This window comes from Alosa alosa, chromosome 10, assembly GCF_017589495.1.
Source record: "Alosa alosa isolate M-15738 ecotype Scorff River chromosome 10, AALO_Geno_1.1, whole genome shotgun sequence".
Classification (NCBI taxonomy): domain Eukaryota; kingdom Metazoa; phylum Chordata; class Actinopteri; order Clupeiformes; family Clupeidae; genus Alosa; species Alosa alosa.
In genome coordinates this window covers 11,538,883-11,565,159 of record NC_063198.1, presented here as the reverse complement: position 1 = coordinate 11,565,159, position 26,277 = coordinate 11,538,883, and the positions used below count along the sequence as shown (strand labels likewise).

Here is a 26,277-nt window from a genome sequence, read left to right as displayed (position 1 = left end):
AAAGCAACTTAGATTCTGTGCCTCCCCACTCTTCCAAATGATTGGACCCTGATATCCATATTAAATGCAAAATTTCTTTTTATGTGAAAAGAGGAGTTACGGTCCAGTTCTCTCTCCTTAGCCCAGGTAAGATGCGCTAACCTGATTCAGGAGTGGCTTGACACTAGGAATGTGCTACTTGTACCACATTTCCTCAACACATCTGTGCGTGGTGGCTGTGGGCGACTCAAAGCTTTGGTCGCCGAGAGGCTGAGTAGGGCAGACTACACTCTAAAAAATGGTTGGTTAAAAATAACCCAAATATAACCCAGCCGCTGGTTAACTATTGGACCAATTGTATGTGTTATCCTAACCCAATGGTCTGGGTACATTATTAAACCCAGCAGATTGGGTATGATTCTAACCCAAAACGCTGGGTTATATCAACACAACATTAGTTAAATTGGCACAATAGACTGGGTAAAGGTAACCAAAGTTCTGGGTTATAGCTATATAAATGTTGAGTAAAATTCACCCAGTATATTGGGTATAGATTCAACCCAAACCACTGGGTTATATCAACAGAACTGCTAGTTAAAATAACCAGTTGTCGGGTTTTCTATTTCTATTTGGGTTGCATTGAGAGAAAATGGGCAACAAATAGCCATGCAATGAAATAAAACAGTTTGACAATTATTTATTCGACAGTTTACTTTATTTTTGAATGGATAGCCTACTCTAAAAGCAGCATCAGCATGTGATAAGTTACTTCCATGAAGACAGCTAGATTCCACGGTCCATTCGGGGGTCAGCCCTGTCAATAAAAGAAAGAAAAAGAGTAAATTAATCACTGCTATCCAGAACTTTATATCAAGACTTTAACGAACCATGATCAGTGAATGATGTTGACAAACATTAAAAATCCGGAGACAAAATATTAGCGCAACACACTCGGAAACCATGACCACCTCATGGAGTTGTTTAACAGCAGACTGACAAACATACGTTCAGTAATATTAACGTTAGTGGCAGTGATAGTTCTACCGTTAGCTAGCTCATGTTAACACATTCAGTTAGTTAAATTCAAGTTGTCTGTAACGTTAATGTTACCACCAAAAACCACCCAGTAAGTTACATGGCTATAATATGAAGCTACCCTGAATGAATTAATATGTTGTTTGGCATGATGATTACCGTACGTGTGAAGAGACTACTTCGACTGTATACATTAGCTGACACACATGCTGCACTACCACAAAGCATTTAATTAACGTTTAACGCAACCGTCTGCTAACGTTAACCTAGCCCAGTGGTTTTCAAAGTGGGGGCCGCGGCCCCCTGGGGGGGCGCCTGGGGGGCCGCAGCAAGTTGGATGAAAATATAAAAGCAAAAAAAAAAAGTCAAAACATAAAATATTTATATTATTGTGAGTATTGTTATGAAATAGCATTATAATAATTTATTGCATATCTGAACATTATACTTTTAATGGTAATCTTTCTGATTGGACAGTATGAAACACCATAACGTAATCTGTCAGTGCAGCCTGGTAACGTTGCAAGCTCAGCTATTTACGTTAGCTAGCTGGCTAGCTGTCAAAATGGAAAAGCTGTTTTAAAAAGGAAAAACCCTGACGATCCACCTAGTAAAACTCGCAGGTATGAGGATGAGCATACATAAAGTATGGATTTACTAGCGTCACACACAAGAATGGACATGAATGCCCCAAATGCGTTCTGTGTTTCGAGATCCTCTCCAACGAATGCTTAAAACCATCGAAACTTCAACGGCACCTGAACCAGAAGCATCCAGGAGAGGCCGAAAAATCTATCGAATTTTTTAGAAGAAAGGAAGAACATTTGTAACCTGACCCTAGCCAGATGAATTTCGCTCCGCCTAGCTCCACTCATCCATCTGGAACCGATCCATTGAAGTGTTGCTTCAGAAGGCTGGGCCTAATCAAAAAATGCTTGCATATGATTGAATAAGCCACTTGTCCGTCATCTATTGATGTGCTACTTCAACCACTCACATGGAAGCCAACCCATGACGCTAATAACAGTCTCACAGTCGCTTCTACGCTATGTCACATCTATGAAACTCCCGCCCTGCGTCCTGATTGGCAGAATCATAAAGTCGGTTGCAGAAATCACTCTCAATGGAAGAGGTCCCAGATGGATGTGAGTGAAGCTAGGCGGAGCTAAGCGGAACGAAATTCATCTGGCTAGGGTCAGGTTAGAACATTTGACCAGGCAGTCGGCAACATTCGTGCAGCAAGCCACTGTTCCTGAGAGAGCTTTGAGGGCATCGTTTTTGGCTTCCTATCACATTGCGCGAGCCAAGAAGCCACACACAATCGGGGAGAATTTGTTACTGCCAGCTACCAAAGACATTGTTAAAGAGCTACTGGGTGAGGATGCTGCCAAGAAAATTGATTCTGTACCACTATCTGATAACACTGTGAGCAGACGCATTGGTGACATGGCTGAGGATGTGTCTGATCAACTGTTGGACCAGGTGAGAGCCTGCAAATATTTCGCAATGCAGCTTGATGAGAGCACAGATGTGGCTAACGCTGCCGAGTTGCTTGTGTATATCAGATTCATTTCCCAAGAAACGTTCGTTGAGGAAATACTATTTTGTAAAGTACTTGAGAGTAGAACCACCGGGAGAGATATTTTAAGTGTTGGACGAATATATTGATTCAAATGGACTTGACTGGTCTCGTTGTGTGGGTGTGTGTTCTGACGGGGCCGCGGCAATGACTGGGAAGAACAGTGGGGTGACGGCTCTGATCAAACAGAAGGCCCCGAATGCGGCGTTCACACACTGTATGCTCCATTGAGAAGCCCTGGTGGCTAAACGGCTGGATGATGAGCTTAATCAGGTACTACAGGACATAATACACGTAGTGAACTTCATTAAAGCCCGCCCCTTGAAACACAGATTGTTTTCACTTTTGTGTAAAGAAATGGGAGCCCGTTTTGATGGACTGCTGCTTCACTCAAACGTACGCTGGCTTTCAAGGGGGGCAGTTTTGAACCGTGTCTATGAGTTGCGGAGGGAGTTTGCAGAGTTCCTCTCGTCTGAAAAACATCAGCTGGCTGACCGGTTTACAAATGCAGCCTGGATTCTCAAACTTGCATATATGGCTGACATTTTTTATCATCTGAATGTGCTTAATCAAAGCATGCAAGGGCGTGACACATACATAGTGCATATGCAAGACAAAGTGCGTGCTTTTTCCCTGAAGATCACGCTATGGTCAAACAAGCTCAAGGAGGGAATTACAGAAATGTTCCCACTACTACACAAAGATCTGCTGTCATCTGGTGGTGAGTTGGACACCATTTGTCCACTGATACAATCCCACCTGGATCACCTCCAGAGATATTTCAGAGAATATTTCCCTGACATTGACAGCACCCATCTAAACTGGGTAAGGAACCCATTTGCCCCAGATGTAGGCTCTTGTCTGGACTTAAAATCACAGGAGGAGCTGATTGCTTCATGGGATTTAAAAATTAAATTTGAGGCTCTTTCCCTGTCTAGCTACTGGATGTATGTAAGGAATGACTTTCCCACCTAGCTGAGAGGGCTCTGAAATGCCACACACACACTCATACACACACACACACACACACACACACACACAGACAGACACACACACACACACAGTGTTATTGAATGTTGCCACCAGGCCCACCCATTCCATTGATATTCTCTCTCTCTCTCTCTCTCTCTCTCATTCACTCACTCGCTCACTCACTCACAGACACACACACACACACACACCACACAGTGTTGTTGAATGTTGCCACCAGGCCCACCCATTCCATTGATATTCTCTCTCTCTCTCACTCACACACTCACACACACACACACACACACACACACACACACACACATACACACACACACACACACACACACACACACACAATGTTGTTGAATGCTATGCTTTCTCTTCTTCTTTCTTCTCTCTCTCACACACACTCACAGTGTTTTTGATTGTTGCCACCAGGCCCATCCATTTCATTAATATGCATACTCAATGTTCCCTCTCATTAAGATCTCTCTCTTTTTCCATTCACTGACACATGTGCACAGGTACAATGTTAAATGTTGAAATTACTGTACCAGATTTGAAGATAGTTAAATTACTTTACCAGATTTGAAGATCTGACATACAAATGTTATTGTTACAAAGCCAATAAAAATGAATGGATTTTCACCTAGATGTTTTATTTACTTATTTCTACATTTGCCATATTGGTGATGGGTTCGATACAACATCACGCAAAAGGGGGGCCTCGGCCAGAATCTAATGGTATTTGGGGTAGGGATCGACCAATTATCGGCCTGGCCGATTATTAGGGCCGATATTTAGCATTTTTATAATAATTGGTATCGGTCATTTTTTCCACCGATAAGCCGATATTGAAATGGATAAAGAATGAAACGCGCTACTTTGTCTGTAAAGCGTCTCTCACTCCCTGCATTTGCTACTCTGTGGTCAAGAGCATTGTCCCGCCCACTACACCGTCTGATTTGTTAGTTAGCACGAATGCAGCCAATCAGGATCGAAGACTGAACACAGACAAAGTTTAGGATTCTCACTGAGGCAGACTGTGGAGTGGACTGGGCTTCAGCTGTACGGAGCTATTTTTCGACGGTAAGGAAGGTAGCCTACATTGCTGAAGTTGCAATGAATCACAATCATCTACACTGAAGTTACAAAAACACCACTTTGTAAGCTATTGTCTCTTTGATCCGGATCAATAAGTAAAGCACCCACTTCCTTAATTTAGCGAATTCCCGATTGATGCACTTTACTGTTTACTAGTTAGCCTACAAACTCGGGTGCTGCGTGTCGGGAGTTCTCTGCCTCCGCCTCGTTCGTTAATTGTGAATAACGGGACACCACGGCGGACATAGTACAGACAAGTCCTAAATTATGCGCTAGCGAACGTCAAAAAGTCTAATTGCTCCTTTTTGAAACGGATTGTCAGAAAAGACAACATGCACCCAGGGCCAGTCGTAATTTAATCCGACCTGAACTAAATCGCGTCCTGAGCTTTAGGCTCTCAAAAGTGTAGCTTCTACACATGGACACAAATTGCATACTTAAATAGCCTAAGAACTATTTTAAAACTGTTTTGTTAAACTATTCAACAGTAACACTTGCCATCACGCATGCACCTCTTCCTCTCCCTCTCTCGTGCACTCACACACACGATGGCAAAGCATCTTCTTTGTGACAGGTCCCTTAACAAGCACATAGCCTATTGTGTAGGCCTAGTCTATGAAAATAATTGCTATCATTACCTCTTGGATTAACATGATACACAGGATTTACACTTGCAAGTGATGCAAGTTGATAGACAATTGTGTATCAAAAGAAGAAAGAAAAGTTTGCATAATTAAATGCTTTTGAATTAATTTTTTGCAGCATATCGCCTTTACTACCTACCCCCCTTTTTGACAACTGACATATCGGACCTAGCCAGCTGTTGGTATGCTAATTTTAGTTCATTGTAAAAGTTTGTTTTGTTTCTGTTCAGCAGTTCATACCCAGTGAACACAGAACTATATGTTTTAAGAGTCTGTCTTTGTGTAGATTTAACATTAACATGAGCAGTAATTGTAAGTTAATGTTAGCTAACGTTAGCTGGCTTGAATGACACAATTCTTAACCTTCTTAGGCTGAACGAAATTGGCAGGCAGAATATCGTAAAGGTTATGAACATAACCACGGTTCTCTGAAGGAGAACACGAAGCGTTAACCAATGGGAATACATTCCACGATCACGTGATCGCACTGAAGTCCTCTTACAGGTCCTGCTAAGGTTCTGTTGGCGCGAAAACGGCTCGGCTATAATAAGCCGCCGCGGCCAACGACAATCACTCTAGTCATTCTGAAGTCACATGCTCTAAGACTAGACGGATAGAAGGGTTAACGCCTCGTGTTCTCCTTCAGAGAACCGTGGTTATGTTCATAACCTTTATGTTCTCTTTCAATCGAACTACTCGGCGTTAACCAATGGGAAAACACACTCTTACCTTACCCGGCTAGGCTGTCAGAGCAGAGCTGTTCCCGAGTAGAGAATACACGCGCGCTGCGCTGTCTCGAGCAGAGCGCCTATCATGTATCGTCCTGGCCAAGTCGTAGACAAATAACAGTCTCCCACGAAAACGCTCACTGCTGTTGGTGAAACACTAGAAACATAGCCCAGTCCACCTGTCCCCACTCAACACACACCAAATGCGCGTGCAAAAAACGGGGGGCCAACTCCGGTCCTGACCGTGTAAATGCCACAGCGAGCCTCCATGGGCCAGCCTTGGCTCGATATCACCTGCCGCGATAGCTGTAGTGTGTCGGGGATAACCACATCCGGCCGGAGCCTTCTCTTGAGTCTGGCCGGGTTCCCCTTCGCACCGTGCCTCTGAGGCTATGTCACCGTGCTACGATCACATGCCACTGACAACACTGAACAAGCCACAGACGCACTCGCGGTGTTCAGGCTGTAGTAACGCGCAAATGTGTCGCCCGTCTTCCAACTGGCAGACCTACATATATCCTCGAGCGCGGCCCCCTTCCAGGCAGCCCAGGACGCCGCCACCCCTCTGGTGGAGTGCGCCCTTAGATCGCCCGGCTGCCCGGCTCCTGCCACCTCATAAGCCGCTGCTATAGCCTCCACGAGCCAATGGGAGAGCCTCTGTTTAGAGAGGGGTTTCCCTAGCGCTTGTGCACCAAAACAGACAAACAGCTGCTCAGTCTCCTGTAGCGCACTCGTCCTTTCCGTGTAGACCCTCAGAGCCCTGACCGGACACAGGCTACAAAGCCATGGCTCTTCCTGCTGGGCCTCTGGGCCAAAAGCGGGCAGCTCGATCACCCTCAAGCTCGCCGAGGAGGACAGAATCTTTGACTGATAAAAGGGGTTAGGGTGCAGAACGACTTTCGAGTCATCCACTGCGAATTGCATGCAGGCTGGGTTAACCGATAATGCTGTGAGGTCACTCACTCGCTTCACCGAGGTCAGCGCGAGCAATAGCGCCGTCTTATAGGACAGCCATTTCAGCTCGGTCCGTGCCAGTGGCTCAAACGGCGCTCCCGCCAGAGCCTTCAGCACTAAGGCCAGGTCCCAAGGTGGAACTGCGACCGAGCGTGGAGGTCTGATGCGCCATGCCCCTCTGAGAAATCGCGACGCGAAGGGGTGAGCCCCGGGCGACATCCCCGCCCAACCCATTTGACAAGCCGATATGGCTGCTAAGTAAACTTTTAGCGTGGACGGGGCACGCCCCAGGTCAAAAAGATGCTGCAGAAACACCAGAATCTCCTCGATTGGGCATGTAAAGGCCTGGAGTGCTCTCTCCCGACACCAGTCCGCAAACACTTTCCATTTTAGGGAATATAGTGAGCGGGTTGACAAAGCTCTGGCACTCTGTATGGTTTCCACCACCGAGAGTGGCAACCCTGCGCTAAGTAGTCTCAGCCTCTCAGGGGCCAAGCCGCCAGCTGCCATCTCTCCGGCGCCGGGTGCCAAATCGCCATGCCCGCCTGGGACAACATATCTTTGCGGGCCGGGAGCTTCCACGGCCGGCCGTGCAGTAGAGCCATTAGCTCTGGAAACCATATCTGATCTGGCCGATGAGGGGCTATCAGGATAGTCTTGTGTCTGCCTCTCCTCACCCTCTCTAAGACCGCCGGTATCAAGGCCTTCGGGGGGAACGCATATAACAGGCTCCTCGGCCATTCGTGGGCCAGAGCGTCTACCCCCAGCGGAGCATCGACACCTCGCCCACAGTAGCAATCTCTTCGCTAGGTGGTATAGCTGCGGCGAGTGAATGCCCCCCTGGCGATTGATGTATGCCACCGTCGCAGTGTTGTCCGACCTCACCAACACATGATGCCCTGCTATAAGCGGGCGAAAATGCTTGAGCGCATTTTATATTTTCTGTGCCGAGGATGAATCGGAACATGAAAATATGCATCTTTCAAGTCTATCGTGACCATCCAATCCCCCTGCTGCACGCTCTGAACAATGCGCTGCAACGTCAGCATCTTGAACGGAATCTTTGACAAGTATGTGTTCAGCGGCCGGAGGTCCAGAATGGGCTGAAGGCTGCCATCCTTCTTGGGAACCAAAAAATACTGACTGTACACCCCCTCCATCCACTGGCCCCGTGGCACCTGGCGTATGGCCTGCTTGGCCGCCAGCTACTGGATTTCCCTGCGGAGCGCCAGGGCGCGTATGGGCGAAACCATTGTCCGCCTGACACCCGTGAAGACGGGAGGAGCACGGGCGAACTGTAGTTCGTACCCATGCTCCAGCGTATGGAGAACCCATTGAGAGTTTGTGCACTTCCGCCACTCCGCAATGTGATTCAATGTGATTCAATGTGATCAGAGGCTGCAGCGCCACGGCAGGCACACGGGCTTGTCCGTGCCTCATCATGATTATTGATTGATGATTTTTTTTTTTTTGGGGAGTTTTTAAAAAAAAAATGTTATTAACAAGTGCTTGTGAACACAACAGCGCAACTGCGGATGAACTGTCACTTTGGAGAACCCTGGTGCGCTTGGGGAACGGCTCGCCAACCTCCCGTGACCGTCCCAACAGTCAGCTCGCCTGAGGCTGGCCGGTGGGGGCTGGGCGTGAAGCAGACCACTCTCTGCCCCGCTTCCAGCCTCGCCTTGACTGCCCGTCCTGCCGCGGCAGGTAGCTGCCCCTCTGTTGCCCCGGCGGCCTCTGCTGCTGCTGCTGCTGCTGTTGTTGCTGCTGTTGCTGCCGCTGTGGGTGTGGCGCACGCTTGCGTCTTGCCCGCACACAGTGCGTGGCCATTGTCGGCGCCTGTGCGGTGGGGCGGGAGATCCCTTCTCACCGAGGCAGAAAACTCTTTAGCGCCTCCGCGCTCTTCTGGGTCGCCTCGAAACGCTCCCTCATGCTGGTCATCGTCGGCCCGAACAACCCCGAGGGGGTCAGGGGCGCGTCAAGTAGCTGGATCTTCTCCCTGTCCGCCAGCTGCGACAGCGTAAGCCACAGGTGGCGCACCAGCACCACCAAATGGCCCATTGCCCTGCCCTGCGCCAGAGCAGCACACCTCGACGCTCGCAGCGAGAGGTCCAGGGCCTTCCGCCACTCCAGTGGACGGCAGTGCCGGCGGTCCCCGGGCCGATGCTCCCTGGGGGCAAAGATACGCCGCCAATGTCTCCTCCACCTCAGGGAGGTAAGCCAGCCCCTGGTCCACCGCCCCATCCAGGGCAGAGAAAGGGCCGAAGCCCTGTACCGGGGACCGGGATGAATATGGCTTCCCCCAAGATTTCTGAACCTCCGCCAGAAAATCGGGGAAGGCTGGGAGGGGGCGGGACCTCTTCTCTGGCCGGTGCTCATAGAAAGAGCCGTCCATTAAGGAGCCCTGGCGCTCCGGCCACTGAATGCCGAGCAACTTAGTGGCGTGCTCCAGAACGGTGGCCAGCTCTCGGGAGAGGGGGGCAGACTCTGGTGGAGCATCATCCCCTGTGCTCTCAACTGGGCCCTGCTGCTCCAGCGAGCAGCTCTCTGAGGCGACGAGGGACACTCTGTCATCGTCATCGGACTTATGAGAGCTGCCTGCGGAGCCGCCCCGGGCAAAATTGCCTCTCCCTGCTCAACCAGCAGCCGCCCCGGGAGCGCAAGCGCATCACCAGGGCCCAGCTGGGAGGGGGGGCCGTTGGCTGCCATTTCCTCGAGCACACGAGCCCGGTATATGACAGCTTTCGGCCCCAACCTCTCGCAGTGCGGGCAGGATTCTGGGACCGCCAACGCTGCCCGGGCATGGTCGACACCCAGGCAGCTTATGCAGATCGGGTGTGGGTCCAGAGTGGGGATCCACATCCCGCAGCTCCGACCGCACCTCCGCATTTGGGCGGTCACCGACTCAGACATGCTTTTTCGATTTTTTTTTTTTTTGAACCTTTATTAAAGAAGCAAGACAGAAAGCAAGAAAAATAGAGAGAGGTATAGAAAGAAAGAGAGTCGGCAGCAGTCGTCTTCTTCCCCGGCAAGGCTGAAGTCGATGACACCTGTCTCTCCCGTTCCTTTAACTTCTCCCGATATCCTTTGGCTTTCCTCTTGCTCGCAAGACCGTATTTTAATTTTCTTGTGGGAACTTCAAGCGACGTCGCTAAAGAATGAAAGAGTGATTGTCGTTGGCCGCGGTGGCTTATTATAACCGAGCCGTTTTCGCGCCAACAGAACCTTAGCAGGACCTGTAAGAGGACTTCAGTGCGATCACGTGATCGTGGAATGTATTCCCATTGGTTAACGCCGAGTAGTTCGACTGAAAGAGAACCATTCATATCACGAAGGATATCTCAGGGTGTACTTTTAAAATCCGTCTGAATAATAATAATAAAAAAGTTAAAAGCAGATACATACCTTCCAAAATCGCCTGATTTCCACTGCATGTTGACAGCTGCTGGACTGCATGGACGGTTGAAAGAATAACGATTTACCCGAACTCTCAAATAACTATGCAGCTGTGTTAAAGTTACCCTGGTGCTGGGTAGTGTGCTCACGTCAGGTGGGGGAGAGGAGGGGCGCTGTCCTAAACTATCAACCCAACAAGCTGGGTTACAGAAAATAACCCAACATGAGTAAAAACAACCCCACACAATGACCCAACAGTTTCAACTCAGCGTTTGGGTTGAGAAAATAACCCAGCATTTTTTAGAGTGTAACTTGCCCGACGCACTGTCCAATAATTTCCAGTAGCCTATAGCTTCCAAGAAAGTTAAGTTCCTTTATTGTAGTAAAATCGGCATCTTGAGAATATCCAAATACAGTTCAATGTCTATCAATTCATAAACGTCAATAAATCCAGAAGTAAAATCACAAGTCCACAAGTTTCATGTAGTCCACAACAGCAATAATTCTATTAAACAGCTTAATATATCAAATGCAGTCAGCAAAAAGTAAGGCTCCATGACCCCCTCTCTGTTCATTCACAAAAGACATAGCAAGTGAGCAGGTGATATTATGATTCTTGCCACCACCACTAACACCATGTGACCCAATTACCATGAGTAACCACAGGTGCACAACACAGACGTCATCTGACCCCAACAGTGGCTGTTGATGCAGACTCAAAGCCTCAGTCCACTCCTTGTGAAGTTCCCACAAATTCTTGAAATGGCTTTGCTTGACAATTCTCTCAAGTCATCATTGTTGCTTATTTCCTACCACACGTTTCCCTTCCAGTCAACTTTCCATGAATATGCTTTGATATAGCACTCAATATATGAAACATTCACTTTTTGAAATAAATTAGGGGGAGAAAATGAACTTTTCCATGATATTCTAATTTGAGATCCACCTGTAGGTGGACCCAGAGCGGTAGAGAAAATAGAGTGGTGACACTCCCATAAGAGACTGTGGGAGAAAATGGCAGCGCTTTTCTGGTGGCATTCTACTTTTACACATAACTTTATTTATAGAATTTGTTTGGATTTCATTATGTCTGGGTTTCTTGAGTTAAAGTCTGGTATACATTTCATGTGAATAGCCTCATTGAAAATACATTTACTGAAAACAAAAAATACTTATTTTCCACATTGTACATACAAATTGTGATCCCTCTGTGCTGCAGTTTTGATATTCAAATCCTATCCACAGAGGATCTACAGCCTTGCCTGTAATCATGCTGAAACTGTATAGATTTATTGTCAACTTCATGAAACACTGTTTCATGATTTAAGTAGGCTCATACTAAACTTGTCTTTTATTGTAAGATATGCTGCATGCCAGACTCTGACATCACCGATTACTATTAGGCTACGATCCTTCGCACTAGTGCCATGCCAAGCGCTGAGTATTTTTATGGGTACAAAGATAATACACAGCAGCAACAAAGTTGTACCTCTCTTTTCAAACCTTACTCTGAATCGTCTGATGTGAATTGGATCATGGTAATTTTGACTCACCACCATGCTAACGTATCTTAAGAGTTTTGAACATTTAATGATATTATGTAAACATACAAACACAAGATTTACAGGCACAAAATAGTGCATATTCTGTCTGTGCTGTACACTGTTAAAATTTAAAAATAAAACCACAATTTACAGAAAGAATGAGAGGTGATACAGTACAACCGTAATCATTTTACATGTAAACCTACATCAAGACAAAATATAAACAAGCTAAAAACACGTCTTCAACAAATAAATATTTAAGTTTCATTTCTCTAGCTGGACTCAGATCAACAAAACACAACTTCACTTCAATGGATCACTTGTGGTGTTAATGTGCCACAAAAGCCTGACGCAGACCTTGATGGGAACATGGAGTTAATTGTTGTTACATAAACATGTCAAGTTATGGTGCTCCTGTTCCTCCCTCTGTCCTCGGACACTTTCTGTGTTGTCGCCATGACGCCACCTGGCCAAGGTTATGACATCAGCTCTGTTTATGTGTTAGTGGGCACTAGCTTTAGCTGAAGTCAGGCCAGACTTCTGCTCCAGTTTATCTGGAGCTCTGCTGGTACAGGCACATAAAGGAATCGCAAAGTAGTCTGCGCACAAGGCCACTGGTTTGTGATAGGTTGATGCAAGCAAGGTCCTCCTCCGACTGGGAGAGAAAGTCGCCCACCTCAGGACACGCGCGGACCTCTGGAATGTTGTAGCCAGTGTGGTCATCCCCTGTGGAAAGTATAAGTATAAGTATATATACTCTTTTGATCCCGTGAGGGAAATTTGGTCTCTGCATTTATCCCAATCCGTGAATTAGTGAAACACACTCAGTACACAGTGAACACACAGTGAGGTGAAGCACACACTAATCCCGGCGCAGTGAGCTGGCTGCAACAGCGGCGCTCGGGGAGCAGTAAGGGGTTAGGTGCCTTGCTCAAGGGCACTTCAGCCGTGCCTACTGGTCGGGGTTCGAACCGGCAATCCTCCGGTCACAATTCCGAAGCGCTAACCAGTAGGCCACGGCTGCCCAAAGCACACACAATAGTTCAGGTGTCTGCCAAGAGTGCCATCATTTCAGGCGACCTTTTGACCTTTTCATAATGTTATGAAGACTTCCAGCAAACTGGGAGGAATACAGGATGATTCCTTCACATTAAAGCAGTATTTCATTTAAATTCATTTCAGTATTTCATTTATAATATTTTCAGTTCAGTTCATAAGTTCCCTAATTTTCATTAAATTCCCTAATCTTTAAATCTTTCCCTAATCAGAATTAAAACACAAGGACCAGCAGAGGAACAAACAGCTCAGTATTATGAGCTACTTTAAATTCAGGGTCAAGAATAAACTCGTGTTAACTACCACGATTTGTAAAATGATCCAACAGACTAAATTCAAAAATGTTGACTGTTTTCCTCTGAAACACTAAACTAACCAGAAAATCTCACGTTCATTGTCTGGAGTCTACATTCTCAAGACATTTGGAATGTGAAAGAAAAACTTGTATGTGAGCATGCATCACTCACCACTGCGATCAGCCATGCTGTCAAAGAACATCCAGGACTGAGGCTCAGGGCCGTACTTGACAAAGGACACGTAGTGGCTGGTCTGGATGCACAGGACGGCAAACAACTGCATGTGAGTTCTAGATACAGGGCTGCTGACGCTGAGCTCAACAGGGAGAGCCAAGCTGCGAGGGGTATGACCTTGTCGGGAAGGGTGAGAATGAACCTGGGGGAAACACACCAAGGGGGAGAGACTTCATTGTAGTCAGGCGGTTCAGATTAGTCAGCTTTCCTCTGCATTTTTTTTTTTTTTTTTTAAAAGAGGACCTTTAAAAAGCTTCATCAGCTAGACAGAAAATCATATGGGTTTCCAGTACTGTACTGTACTGTTAGTCACACCATATCAAGTGGCTGTAGCAAATGTTTGCTACTGAAGAACAATGATATGTGAGCCTATGGGACAATAGTATTTGAGTTTACCTGGGTGTTGCAGGTCGAGCAGTATTGCTTGATTCTTCCAGGGAGTTTACGGTCTCTGAAGCACTGGGTGCATTCATGCTGTGCAAGGTGCCCACAGATAAAGCACTCCCTCGGGGCTGTAGACAGGGGCGAGAGGGTAACACTCTCAGTCATGTCCATTTAACTGAATTCAGTAATACTACTAAAAGTAATCATCATGTCAAACACATTTAGCCCAAAGACTAAAGTCTAAAGAACCAAAGCAATTATATTCTATTATTAAATAGAAAGGCAGAGATTAAAGCATAGAAAGTGATTGACAATTCAACATTGCTGCTGTGACAGAATCATGTTGAAGATAGTAAAAAAGAGATGCATCTGAAGTTGTCTGTGCTTAAAATGTGATGGCCCTGAAATGTGGGACATATACAGTAGGCCTTTCTATCTCAATAAGGTAAGGATCACAGAGTCCTTTGAGTTAAAACTTCAGAGTTGCCATTTAGCAGTTTTTAAAGGAAAGTCTGTCTATTAGGAACTCACATTGGTGTAGGAGGTCTGTAATGTCCAGTTCTGTAGAGGGGATGATGCAGGGGAACATCTTGAAGTTTTTTCCAAACCTCGGCATCTGAACCATAAGGCACAATGGAACCTACAAGGAGAAACATCATGTGAGATCAGGTAGTTTCTTTCCATATGAATATCTTTTGGGGTGAAAGGTATTACTACACTCTAGTTTTTCAGGATCAAGATCATCACCATCATCATTATAATTTACGCTTCATGACTTTACTTTAAACGGTTTATCTTGATGTCAATGCAATGTTTAATGATGTCATTATAAGTGGCTTTGGACAAAAGCGTCTGTAAGAACCATAAACATAAACATATTAGGATTTCATATATAAATCACTTGAAAAACCTAATCTGCTTGTGATCATTAGATTTGTGAAAACTGGTGGCTCAAACTGATCAGCCAAAGCCTTAACCTCCCTTTAACCTTTATTTTTACTGCACATAACCCACCTCCTCAAACTTCAGGTTGCAAGACATGAAGGAGGTCTCCAGCAGCTGCTGGACGGAGGGACAGGGGCCCACGTCATTCTTCTCCAGAATGATCTGGTGCGTGTAGGCATCTTGTGACGACCCTGAATCTCCATTAAATCTGAGGTGAGATGAGGAGATTTAATTTGAATAACACATTTCTGGCAAATAGCAAGTGTAACGTTTCTGTCCCACTGGATGTCCCGAAATGCCGAGTTATTGTCTTGTACCTAATTTTCAGCAGCGGGTCCATTTGTAGGACGCGCTGAAAGAGGATTGCGATAAACTCTTCTGGATCTGTGGGAAAACAACAACAACAAAAAAACAAAGGTGAACTATCATTACCTCGGCCAGTTCAGCAAGCCTAGGTGGGGCTGTGCTTCCCTGCTGACTGCTGTGCTTCTCTGCTGACTGCAGACATTACTCAACATGTCTGCTGACTGCAGACATTACTCAACATTGCCAGCACATATTGGACAGATACCTAGTGTCCTTGTGTTTGCAGAAAGCCTGGTAAACATCAAGTCTGCGTGCAATGTGGGATGGCTGGGACATACCTTTCTCCTCGGTCACATACGTGTTGCATCCCAGCTGCTTGCGGAAGTTCATTACGTTCTCTGCTGGGACAAAGCCATGCCTGCGGCAGAAGACAGAGGAGTCAGGTTCTCTTTCACAACATGCTCTCTAGCTCCTTATTCAGGCACACACATGTGATACTACATTCACAACTACAAGTCAACAACAGAAGTCATAGGTTGCTTGCAGAATAACAAGTACACATAGTTCTACTGCTCTTTTACCTCATGTCATATGGTGTAAAGTTCTTCACATAGCAAAAGTCAAAAGTGCAAAGACTAAGGGTGTCCAGTTGTGGAAAACACCTAAAGCTAAAACTTGAACCCACTTAAACAATTGCAGGTATTTTACATGACCTGACCGGCAAAGACACCAAAGGTCAATGCCCAAAAAATGACACTGAAATTGACACCGAAATGAAACTGTGAAATTCCAGCCAGCGCTTCAGTCAAACAGTCAAAACCAAATGTGGAGTCTAGATCGGTCAGTTCCTAAACTCTTTACATTCCCCGTTGACCCTGATGGAGTTCATGTGACAAGTCTGTGAGATAAAATCTACAGGTGGAGTGTGATCAAGTGACAAGGTCATACCTTCGTAGCTGGTTCACAATGTCTCTCCTCATCTGCCGACAGATGCTCATCTCTGCGTTGGCTGAGCTTTGCAAAAGCCTGTCCAGGGTCACTGACGAGGTGAACAGACTACACAAAGAAAGAGTAAGAAAGAAGGAAAGAAAAGAAAAAAAGAAAGAAGGAGAGAAAGAGGAATTTCTTACATGATCCTTACAAAATAGATTATAGATTTGTTAATGGATTAGATATCACTTCCTCTTTGTCACTAAATAATTTACTATATTTACCTACACAATGAATGCAAGCAAGTACAACATTACATTATGATTTTTCCCAATCATAAACATTTTTAAGGTGACATTGGAAATGTACATGGTTGGTTACAGAAGACCTCTGCCAGGTACTGACTCAAAAACCCTTAAAATCCTTGTGTGCCAGTCTTTAGTAAACTATCTGGCCACAGAGTAACCACTACAGAAAAGAATATTGGGGGTTGAGACTATTGAACATTTGTTAGAGGGAGGGAAATGGAAAAAGAAATTGCTCTCTTTTGGCCGCTCTGAAACCTGTCCCAGCCTCTCCCACCATACACCAACACCAGAATTAATCTTTTTTTCAAGGTCTCAGTAGCCTTTAGGGAAACATTTGCATTTTTTCCAACAAGGACCTATTTTCACATCTTTTAGTTTTGTTTTTCCTTTAGTTCAATTTTTTCACTAGGGACCACAATGGATTAAATTAGGCTAACTTGTTTCTCATCTGACTACCTACCTGAAGAGCGTGGCGTCCAGGTAACAGGAATTGAAATGGCCTTGGATTCCTTTCATTTTCCCCTCTAGCACACGGAGGACTTCAGATTCAGTTAGAGGGGGTACGTCCTCCTCCCCTTTGTCCTCCTCTATGGGAGTGACTGCTTCAAAACAAAACGGCACATGTAAACATTTCAATCATAGGTCATTGTGTCATACTACACGTGATACTGTTTGTGCTGTCATTTCTCCTCAACTTTAAGCTGAGGAGGGGAGGGGTCCGCTCACCTATGGGAGTCCGAGGGGACTCCTCAGTGTCTGCACTAGAAGAGGGGGAGGGGCTGTGGAAGCGTCCGTCTGGCACGCACATTTCCAGAGGTACAAACACTGCCCTGTTCCCTTGACAGGTGAAGTATCGCTGTCCATGGAAAGTCCCATCTGTGCAGGTGCCAACCTCGTCATCCTGCGACAGAAGCACAGAGGGCTAGGTCAGTCAATTCACTGGCCAAAGGCAGTGAACAATACCAGATGTTATTTAAAAAGCTGCTGAACTATGATAGAAAGACTATGGGGAGTTTTTTCTAGTAAACGAATCGGTTTATATATGTAGCTCAACATGAAAAAAACAGTAAGGACTGCTGTGAGAACAGTGTTTTTGTGAATTATGTGTACACTGTGCATATGGAGGACAAGTTACTACATAAATAGCAGTGTATTAGGGCTAAAACATTGATTTTTAATTGCAATTTAAACTAATGCAATTAGGAAGTTGCGAATGCCGGAATTAATCGTGGAGCTCATGGCTGATTAATTGGGAATATTTTCCTACTTCCAGAGGTAACATGATGTACCAACATTTTGAAAAAGCACCATAGGCAGCGTGCAATGAATGTACGGCAAAGAAAACAAGCAAAAGTAGCACTGGTCTTGCCCAGAAAGTAATGGTTCAGTCATTTTTTTTTATGTATTATATTGAAACTGAAGGTAGACTTTCAATTGGTATATTATTATTGCACATCAAATCACAATCATAATATCCGTCAGAAAAATTGCACGATGATACTTTCCCCAAATCATTCAGCCCTACATGGCATGGACCATTTACTGACAATAAACTACTACAGCTACAGAAGCGGTAGACTATATCAACTCACAAGTTCAATCCCTGCCCAATTGCCTTTCTTTCCAGCTGGTACACCTATCCATCGGATCACTCCATACAGAATGACATTTCTGTTTGATGCCATCTCCACCATGGACCCCACTTCCAGCTGGTAAGTATTAGACAGGCTCTTGATGTCAGGGGTGTTCTGAGATGATATTTTCTTCCCCAGAAACCCATTTCTGGACCCCATGATTGGCAAGGAGTTGATGCGGGATATAGTCCTCCTGTTGATGCCTGAGGTGTGTGTGTGTGTGTGTGTGGGGGGTGTGTGGGGCAAAAAAACTATTCAAAACAAAGGAATGGCCTCGTGTCACAAGTCGAAAGTTTGGTTTACTACACCGTGCACTCTTTCACATGATTAGAGTCATGAGTTGCTAATGTGAGTGACAGGCTTCAAGCATTCCAGCATTCTTTGGTCCGTTTTTCTAGTTCTTTAAACAGTCTCATGTCTCTCTCTCTCTCTCCATCTAATCATGGGATCACATGGTGACTAACTCAGAACTCGGCCATCTAACCCTCAGCCATCCTTAGAGATAAGAGTTAAGATGCGTCATTCTGAGAACAACAGGGTTTCTCCATACCTTAGCAATCTCATTAAACGCATAACCCTTGGCCCTTCCTGATCAATTTAGAGACATTTTACCTGTGAATATCCTTGGCACCATTTTTAATACAGCTTCAAATAGGGAAAATAGCAGCAACAATGTTGTAGGATTACTACATACAGTATAGGTACACCCATATTTATTAAGCAGACATGATATGATATTACTGCCAGAATATCCAAATGCATCACAGACTAAGTCTTCCGATGGATGACCAAATGTTTACAGCTAACCAAGTCGCAAGAACAGCACAGACACAGCACTCACCAATAGTGTGGTTGTCTCTCAGTGGCTGCTTAGTGCTTGACTGAGCCACTTGTATGATGTCTGCAGCACTGAACACAGGCAGTGGAGCTGGCTTCTTAGATGACAACTTATCTGGATTCTGTGGGGACTGAATAGAAAGCACATAGAAACCATTGAGACTCTCTCTCAGCCTGATTGCACAGTAATTTAGGCTATTGTATTTTTCACATATGATGCCCCCCCTCCTCCCGTCTAGCCAGACTGTTTATTAGTGGCCTATTATGTAAGAACTCATCCTTGTCATGTCACATCATAACTTATAGGGTCATGTCACAGCTAAGCTCATGTAACAAAACTATACTTGCATAGCTTGCATTCAACTCCAAGATGCTGCAAGATGGAAAAAATATAGCAACAACGACAAAACATATCAGCAACAAATCAGCAGAAAAAGGAAAATGTCATAGATCACCAAGGAACACACCACAGGCTGTAGTTCAAATCCCAGCATGTTGAGGTCATCCGATCCATCCTTACGTCCAATCTGCATCAGGTTTTTCACCAGACATGGTTGGAAGCCTTTCTTGTAGCGCACCATGACCAGGTCATCTTGTGCCAGCTCACAGATGACCTTGAAGAGCATTTGATTGCAGAGGATCTCTAGCCTTCGGCTGGCCGGCGACACGAACAGAAGGAGTTGAGCCTGGTGGCGTGTGAGTGGGTATGTCTCCTCCCGCTTCAGAAGGCCGCCACTTTTGGCCGTGCCGCCACCGCTGCCGTATACAAGACCTACAATATCCCCGTTTGCGTCTCAGCCTCGATTCGACCAATGGAACCACGAGAGAAGCCTTTCCGGGTCTTGGTACGTGTAACGATGAAGTATTTGTCTATGCTCTCCATATATGCTCTGTGAGGGGGATTCAGCTAATTTAGGCACACGGCGCAGAATTGCCAACAATATTGGATGACAAGGCAAGTAGTGGGTAGGTAGCCTGTAGAGACAAGCACATAAATTAATATACATCTCATTGCATTGTATAAGTAGTAAGTATAGGTATATATACTCTTTTGATCCCGTGAGGGAAATTTGGTCTCTGCATTTATCCCAATCCGTGAATCAGTGAAACACACTCCGCACACAGTGAACACACAGTGAGGTGAAGCACACACTAATCCCGGCGCAGTGAGCTGCCTGCAACAACAGCGGTGAGGGGTTAGGTGCCTTGCTCAAGGGCACTTCAGCCGTGCCTACTGGTTGGGGTTCGAACCGGCAACCCTCCGGTAACAAGTCCAAAGCGCCAACCAGTAGGCCACGGCTGCCCCTATGTGGTTAGACATGGAGGAATGAAAAGTGGTATAGAACTCGTATGGTTAGGAAGCCTAAATGACCGTTATAATTTTCATCTGAAAGGTCCTATCGGGCTATCCTCTATTGCTATAACATTTATTTGTGTAAAAATACTGTGCAATATTGCCAACTTGTACATGTAGTGTTCCTTCATACATTACGCAAACGTACAAGTGACATATGTCTGCTATGACAAGAGAGAGTTAAGAGAGAAAGAGGCATATATTAACAAAAAATAACATAGCGTCAAGGATATGGCCGGATAAATAATCACTTGGACAACAGTTTAAGGGGCAATTTCACTTGAAAGCCCTAGCCTACATTCTCTCTCTTTTCCTACCCTCTTTTAAGCGCCCTTAACTATCATGACCATGGACAAAACTATGTTTGCACTTTTAACATGACACGTGAAGTAATTATTCCATTGTGTTGTTTGATATATAATTAATCCATCATTGCATTTCATGCATAGTGAAATAGTCAAACTATTCAAATCCATTTTAACTCTTTCGCAGTTGTATGAATATTGAATGCAATATTTTGGAATGAATGCAATAGGCTATGTTGTATTGAACGGTAGTAGGCCTATAGGATATAACAGTTTCAAAGAACAGCTGATAATGTGAGACTGACAAGACTAGGGTTGCAAAATTCCGGGAATTTTCAAAGTTGGAAACTTTCCATGGGAATTAATGGGAATTAACAGGAATAAACGGGAATTAATGGGAATAAACTGGGAATTTTTAATATGGCAAGTTAGTCTATAACAGGGAACTTAATGTAGTGGACAAAACCCCATCTTGCAGTCTAATATTAGTTAAAACAACCTGATTTAATACAATTTCAGTCAAATTTCTACCCTGCACATATGTCAATCACATGCACACAGCAATCGGCATAGGCTGCTAGACATAAAGGAAACCTATGGTGCGTTCATATGCATGGGGAAAAAATGTTCAAACCAATCGGATTTTGTTGTTGAGTGGTGTGGTGTATCTTGGGCAGTTCAGTGTTGCTAGTTTAGCACGCTAGTAAACCATAGGCAGAGAATGGAATTTCCGCTAGCATGCTAGCTAGCTTTGTATGCTAAGCTAGGCGAAAATACCAACATACAAATCATATTGCTTATTACGAAACAAAATGTTAATGATTGTATACGAAACAGTTTGTATGAATTACTCAAAATTCCCAGTTAATTCCCGTAAATTCCCATTAATCCCCATAATTTCCTTTAATTCCATGAAAGTTTCCAATTTTGAATATTTCCAAAATTCCCCAACTTAACTTCCCATGGTAAGTTTCTGGAAAGTTTCCGGAAATTTTCCGCCCCTTTGCAACCCTAGACAAGACTAGACAACTTAATGTCAAACAACATCACCTAATATGTTTAGCAGGATTATAGCACGATCGTACTCATTTCGATAATTTAACCATAACGTGTCAAGTTACCCTAGCAACAACCTAGCCACCACTACTAGACAAGACTAGACAATTTAATGTCAAACAACATCACCTAATATGTTTAGCAGGATTATAGCACGATCGTACTCATTTCGATAATTTAACCATAACGTGTCAAGTTACCCTAGCAACAACCTAGCCACCACTACCATAGCAACCGCCATGTTTAGCATAGCAACCACCATATCGACCCTAGTAACCATCTCAATTACCCTAGTAACAATCTAGCAACCACTTTCATATTGTCAACCAACATGACTACCCTAGCAACCATCTCAATAACCCTAGCAACCACTTTAATTACCATAGCAACCACCATATCTACCCTAGCAACCTTCTTGGTTACCCTATCAACAACCTAGCAACCACCACTACAATGCCAACCTAGCAACCACTTTGATATTGTCAATATTCAAATACTACAATAGGCCTACTATAAAATACAGCTCTAGGTCTCAACACTAGTTTTGGAGGAATATCTGTAGTTCATATTTAGGAAAAACGGTATTTTGGACATTAAAAGCTGCATTGCACTACGTAGTACACTGCAGGAATGCAATATTTTGGATCGAATGCAATATTTTGGAATGAATGCAATAGGCTATGTTGTATTAAACGGTAGTAGGCCTATAGGATATAACGGTTTCAAAGAACAGCTGATAATGTGAGACTGACAAGACTAGACAATTTAATGTCAAACAACATCACCTAATATGTTTAGCAGGATTATAGCACAATCGTACTCATTTCGATAATTTAACCATAACGTGTCAACAATGATTTATTTACCTAATCACGACTTTTACTTACAAGCCTTTGAATTGTACTGAGAAATTGCACTAAATTCGCGCGATTCTAGGCTTTGTACACTATGAAGGAGTGTTGGTCAGATAAGTAGGCCTATATTTTGTTCGAAACAACAAAAAACAACACAATTATTAGGCTATTCACAAAATTGACGTCGCTAACTTTCTCCATAGCTCGCTCTATGCAGCGTTTCCGCTTTCTTGTGGTTGCGTGTGTCACGTGATAGATTCTGGGATCCTAATGTGTTCGTATCGGAGTATCAACCATGCGAATAGATGATAACAGCCTTCTGAACCTGCTAGAAGGTGCAGATGGCCCCTTCTAACCCATAACTATGAGGCTGATTACGAGTGATAACGTTCGAAGCGGGTGATCTTTTTCAAGTCCTAAACAAGTCATGTACTCTTCACTTAATAATGCCATTATTAGACTATCGATCATAATTTTAGCACTTACATCTAATCCACAGTAATTTTTTTATAAATACAGATTAAAACATGTTCAATGTTTCTGTCTTGCAATCTTTTACGACATGTGCATACCTGTGTAATAGACAGGTGTGCATAGCTGAGTAATCTGTACAAAACGTATAGCTACATGACACTCAGCACAGCTGCAAATATATATATTGTTTTTCCAAATTGCGGAGCCCACTGCAATGATGAGTAATAATTTGACCGGTGGCATTTCACTGCGCTATGCCACAGATTTGCCTGCAAACAATTTATTAGGCTGTCTGCCAGTGGCGACTCATAAGGGAAGCCAAGGTCAACACTTTTAGATTATTTTAAAAGATAATAATGACAGTAATTTTGTTTTAAAGTATTAATTTAAATTAATTTTTAACTTAAGAAATACTACACATTTGATGCTGTTTCTCATTTGTAAATGGTGCACTGTCACTTTAAGCCCATTGTGCCACTGTCCACACGCTCTCATAATGATCTTTTTTTACTAGCTCCATTCAGCCTATGGCTAGTCCACAAACTCAAACATTTGTGCCACATGTATAGCACACTATTAACAATGATAAGCATGATATTAAGTTGGCACAAACAGCTTTCATTCCTTTGGAAAGAGAAGCATGTATGACATGATGCCACCTAGCTACAGTAGCTGAGTGGAATGCGTTTCAATCGGCATATCATGTGCTTCATATAAATAAATTATAGAATACTTCAAGACTCACCAGTTCCATTACACAAAGGCAAAGACGACTCTTCATATTCTTGTCCACTTTCCAAATCACAGTGAGTGCAGCTAGTATGTCATAGTGACCTCTCATAGTTTATAATAGGCTAGTGAGAACCGGATAAATTCGCAATCTCCTCTAATCTCGTATTTGTTGCCTTCACGATTTCCTTAATACGTTTCTTATATTTAATAGAAGATATCAATCAACATCAACAATGACAAGCCAGCTGGAACCTACTCGTTTTCTCTCCCTCTCGTGTGCGCTTAATGCGTTCTCAATTAAATGCAGTAGGCACTGCACTGTGCTCTGGCCGCTTGTCTCCGCTATTTTTATTTTTAATTTTCTTTTTTTAATCGCGGAGGGAAAGCGTCTCTGGGGTGACTGGTCCACGATCAGGAAATTTAGTTTTTGATCCGAGACATGTTAAGTCATCACAAGTCAAAGAGGCAAAGTCCGAGTCAAGTCTCGAGTGAATAGTATTCAAGTCCAAGTAGAGTCGCAAGTCATGCAGAATTTTATCAAGTCTGAAGTCATGAAAATCATGACTTGAGTCCAAGTCATGTGACTCGAGTTCACATGTCTGATACCATTTGTGTCACCTAATGCAAGACAAAATGTTGCTTGCGTGGTTAATTAATAGGTGATTTGATGACGGTTTTTAGAGAATTGGAGTGGCTCAAAGAGATAATGCGCTGAATAGTTCGGTCTGGTTCATAGGTGTGCGTATTTATTGCAGATTCGAATCCATTTTAAAGGTAAACTATGCAGTATTGGCAATTTCCTTACTGTTTTCTCGGTTTTTGCTTCTTTTTCGCTGGCTCGGTCATGCCGAATGTCTGAGAAACTCCATCGCTACCTTTTTCTAGCCGGTGCCTGGCGTGGTATTTGAATGCAGTAAAGCAATTCGTTACACTCGTTATACTTCCTGACACTGAGGCCGTCGGCCCGCCGGCCCACAGTTGCAAGGGTGATTATTCCGCTCACAGGCGCTAGGGGGAAGTGACACGGCCACCATTCAACCCGAAAAAAGTCATATAACCATTCCAATGACTCTGAAGCTGATAAATGAAGGTAAATTAAGCTAAAAAACTTCCATATTAATCTAAAAAACCTGCATAGTGTGCCTTTAATGCTATAAAGTGTGCAAAATTATAGCCTTTATTTTACATGAATTTTGTACGAGTGGTTGTAGTGTAATGATCATGGGATAGATATGAAATGCGACTTCAAATCCGTCTAAAACAACTTGTTTGTGAATGTTTGACAACTCCTGCAGCTGTGGTGAGCAACGTGAAAACGCGCAAGGAAACCAGTAGGTGGGAAAACCAGAAGGCACACAACACCGGTACGCATGTAGTCATGTAGGAAAACCATTTCACAGCTAAAAACACAGTTAGGCTACATTGCACCAGCAAGTTTCCTGTAAGTAAATAGAGGAAAGCGGCAACCCATGTTTGATTTCACTCACCTTTGGATGAGGTTATCCAGGCCTATTTGTGTGAAGGTATGTTTTGGTGATGGACAATTCACTTCAAACATTCCGGTGCACGACTGAGGCGTCTCTTTCTGTGCTGTAAAGTTTTTCCCGATGTGTCTAACCTCATCACGACCGAACACGCCCCCACTTCACATGAGTTCCTTGTAGTGACGCAAAAACCTTGTGAAGACCTGACGCTGACAGTTGCTGTCTTTCAACATACAGTAAGCAGATTATGGGGGGGCAGCTGAAATGCTGTTCCGTTTTTAAATAAATCAACTTTTTCATGATATTCTAATTATATGACCAGCACCTGTAGATCTTTTGACGTTAATCACTCCTGATGTCTATCCAAAGTAAAGGGCCTGTTAACTAATGGTCAAATCAACCAAAAATCCGATAGGTCTATTGTTTGCACCTCCAAGTGGTCTGTGACGTAGGCCTACATTTGTGTGAAAGAAATCTGAATCAAACAGACATATGAGGTTGGAGTAGTGGAAAATAATGAAGACCATGATGACATAATTCTGTAAGTATGACTTTTTTTTCGTAATGTGTAATACTGGTGTTACATACACTTTCCTTTCAAACCAAACCAGTTAAGCAGGCTTAAAAATATAGCCTACTGCACCTGCCTCTGCCTGATATTATCAGCTTGAATGTTAGGTGGCTGATTATAAAATAAAGAAATATTAGAGGATGATTTATTGGCTACATATTTTTTGCTGTCGAGGAAATTGCATACAGAACATACTTTAGTGTCAATCTGCTGGGTGTCACAGACTTGACGTCACATTAGCCTTTTCTCAGTGTTTTGATTGGCATGGAAATTGGGCCGCTATGTAAATGGTAGACCACTCTTTAGCCAATGAGTATATATTCAATAAATTATATAGGTGGATGAGCTCACCGAGTTGCCACACCGAGCTGCCACAAAAATTATTGAAATAATCTGCAGTAGGCCTGTGTCATGTCTGCACATGTGCATGACATCATCCTTTGACTTCTGTCAGACAACACATGAGATCTTCATGAAAATTTACTACAAAAAACATATGGTTTCATATTTATCAAATCCATGTCAAAACACCACTTTGTGCAGAGTAGTAGTAGTCGTCATACTTTCTATTATATCATGAAT

At 44.0% G+C, this 26,277-nt stretch overlaps 1 protein-coding gene across 1 annotated transcript; it reads right to left on the bottom strand.

Moving 5' to 3' along the window:
* Positions 1-10,744: 10,744 nt before the first annotated feature.
* Positions 10,745-25,548, bottom strand: cyldb (cylindromatosis (turban tumor syndrome), b). Its single transcript, XM_048255771.1, is given in 15 exon segments — positions 10,745-12,661; positions 13,459-13,663; positions 13,918-14,033; positions 14,437-14,545; positions 14,920-15,058; positions 15,168-15,234; positions 15,495-15,574; positions 16,105-16,212; positions 16,855-16,996; positions 17,121-17,295; positions 17,987-18,231; positions 18,870-18,996; positions 19,333-19,652; positions 19,655-19,840; positions 25,128-25,548. Coding segments are annotated over 14 exon segments (2,103 nt in total). The 5' UTR covers positions 19,749-19,840; positions 25,128-25,548; the 3' UTR covers positions 10,745-12,485.
* Between the last annotated feature and the right edge of the window lie 729 nt (positions 25,549-26,277).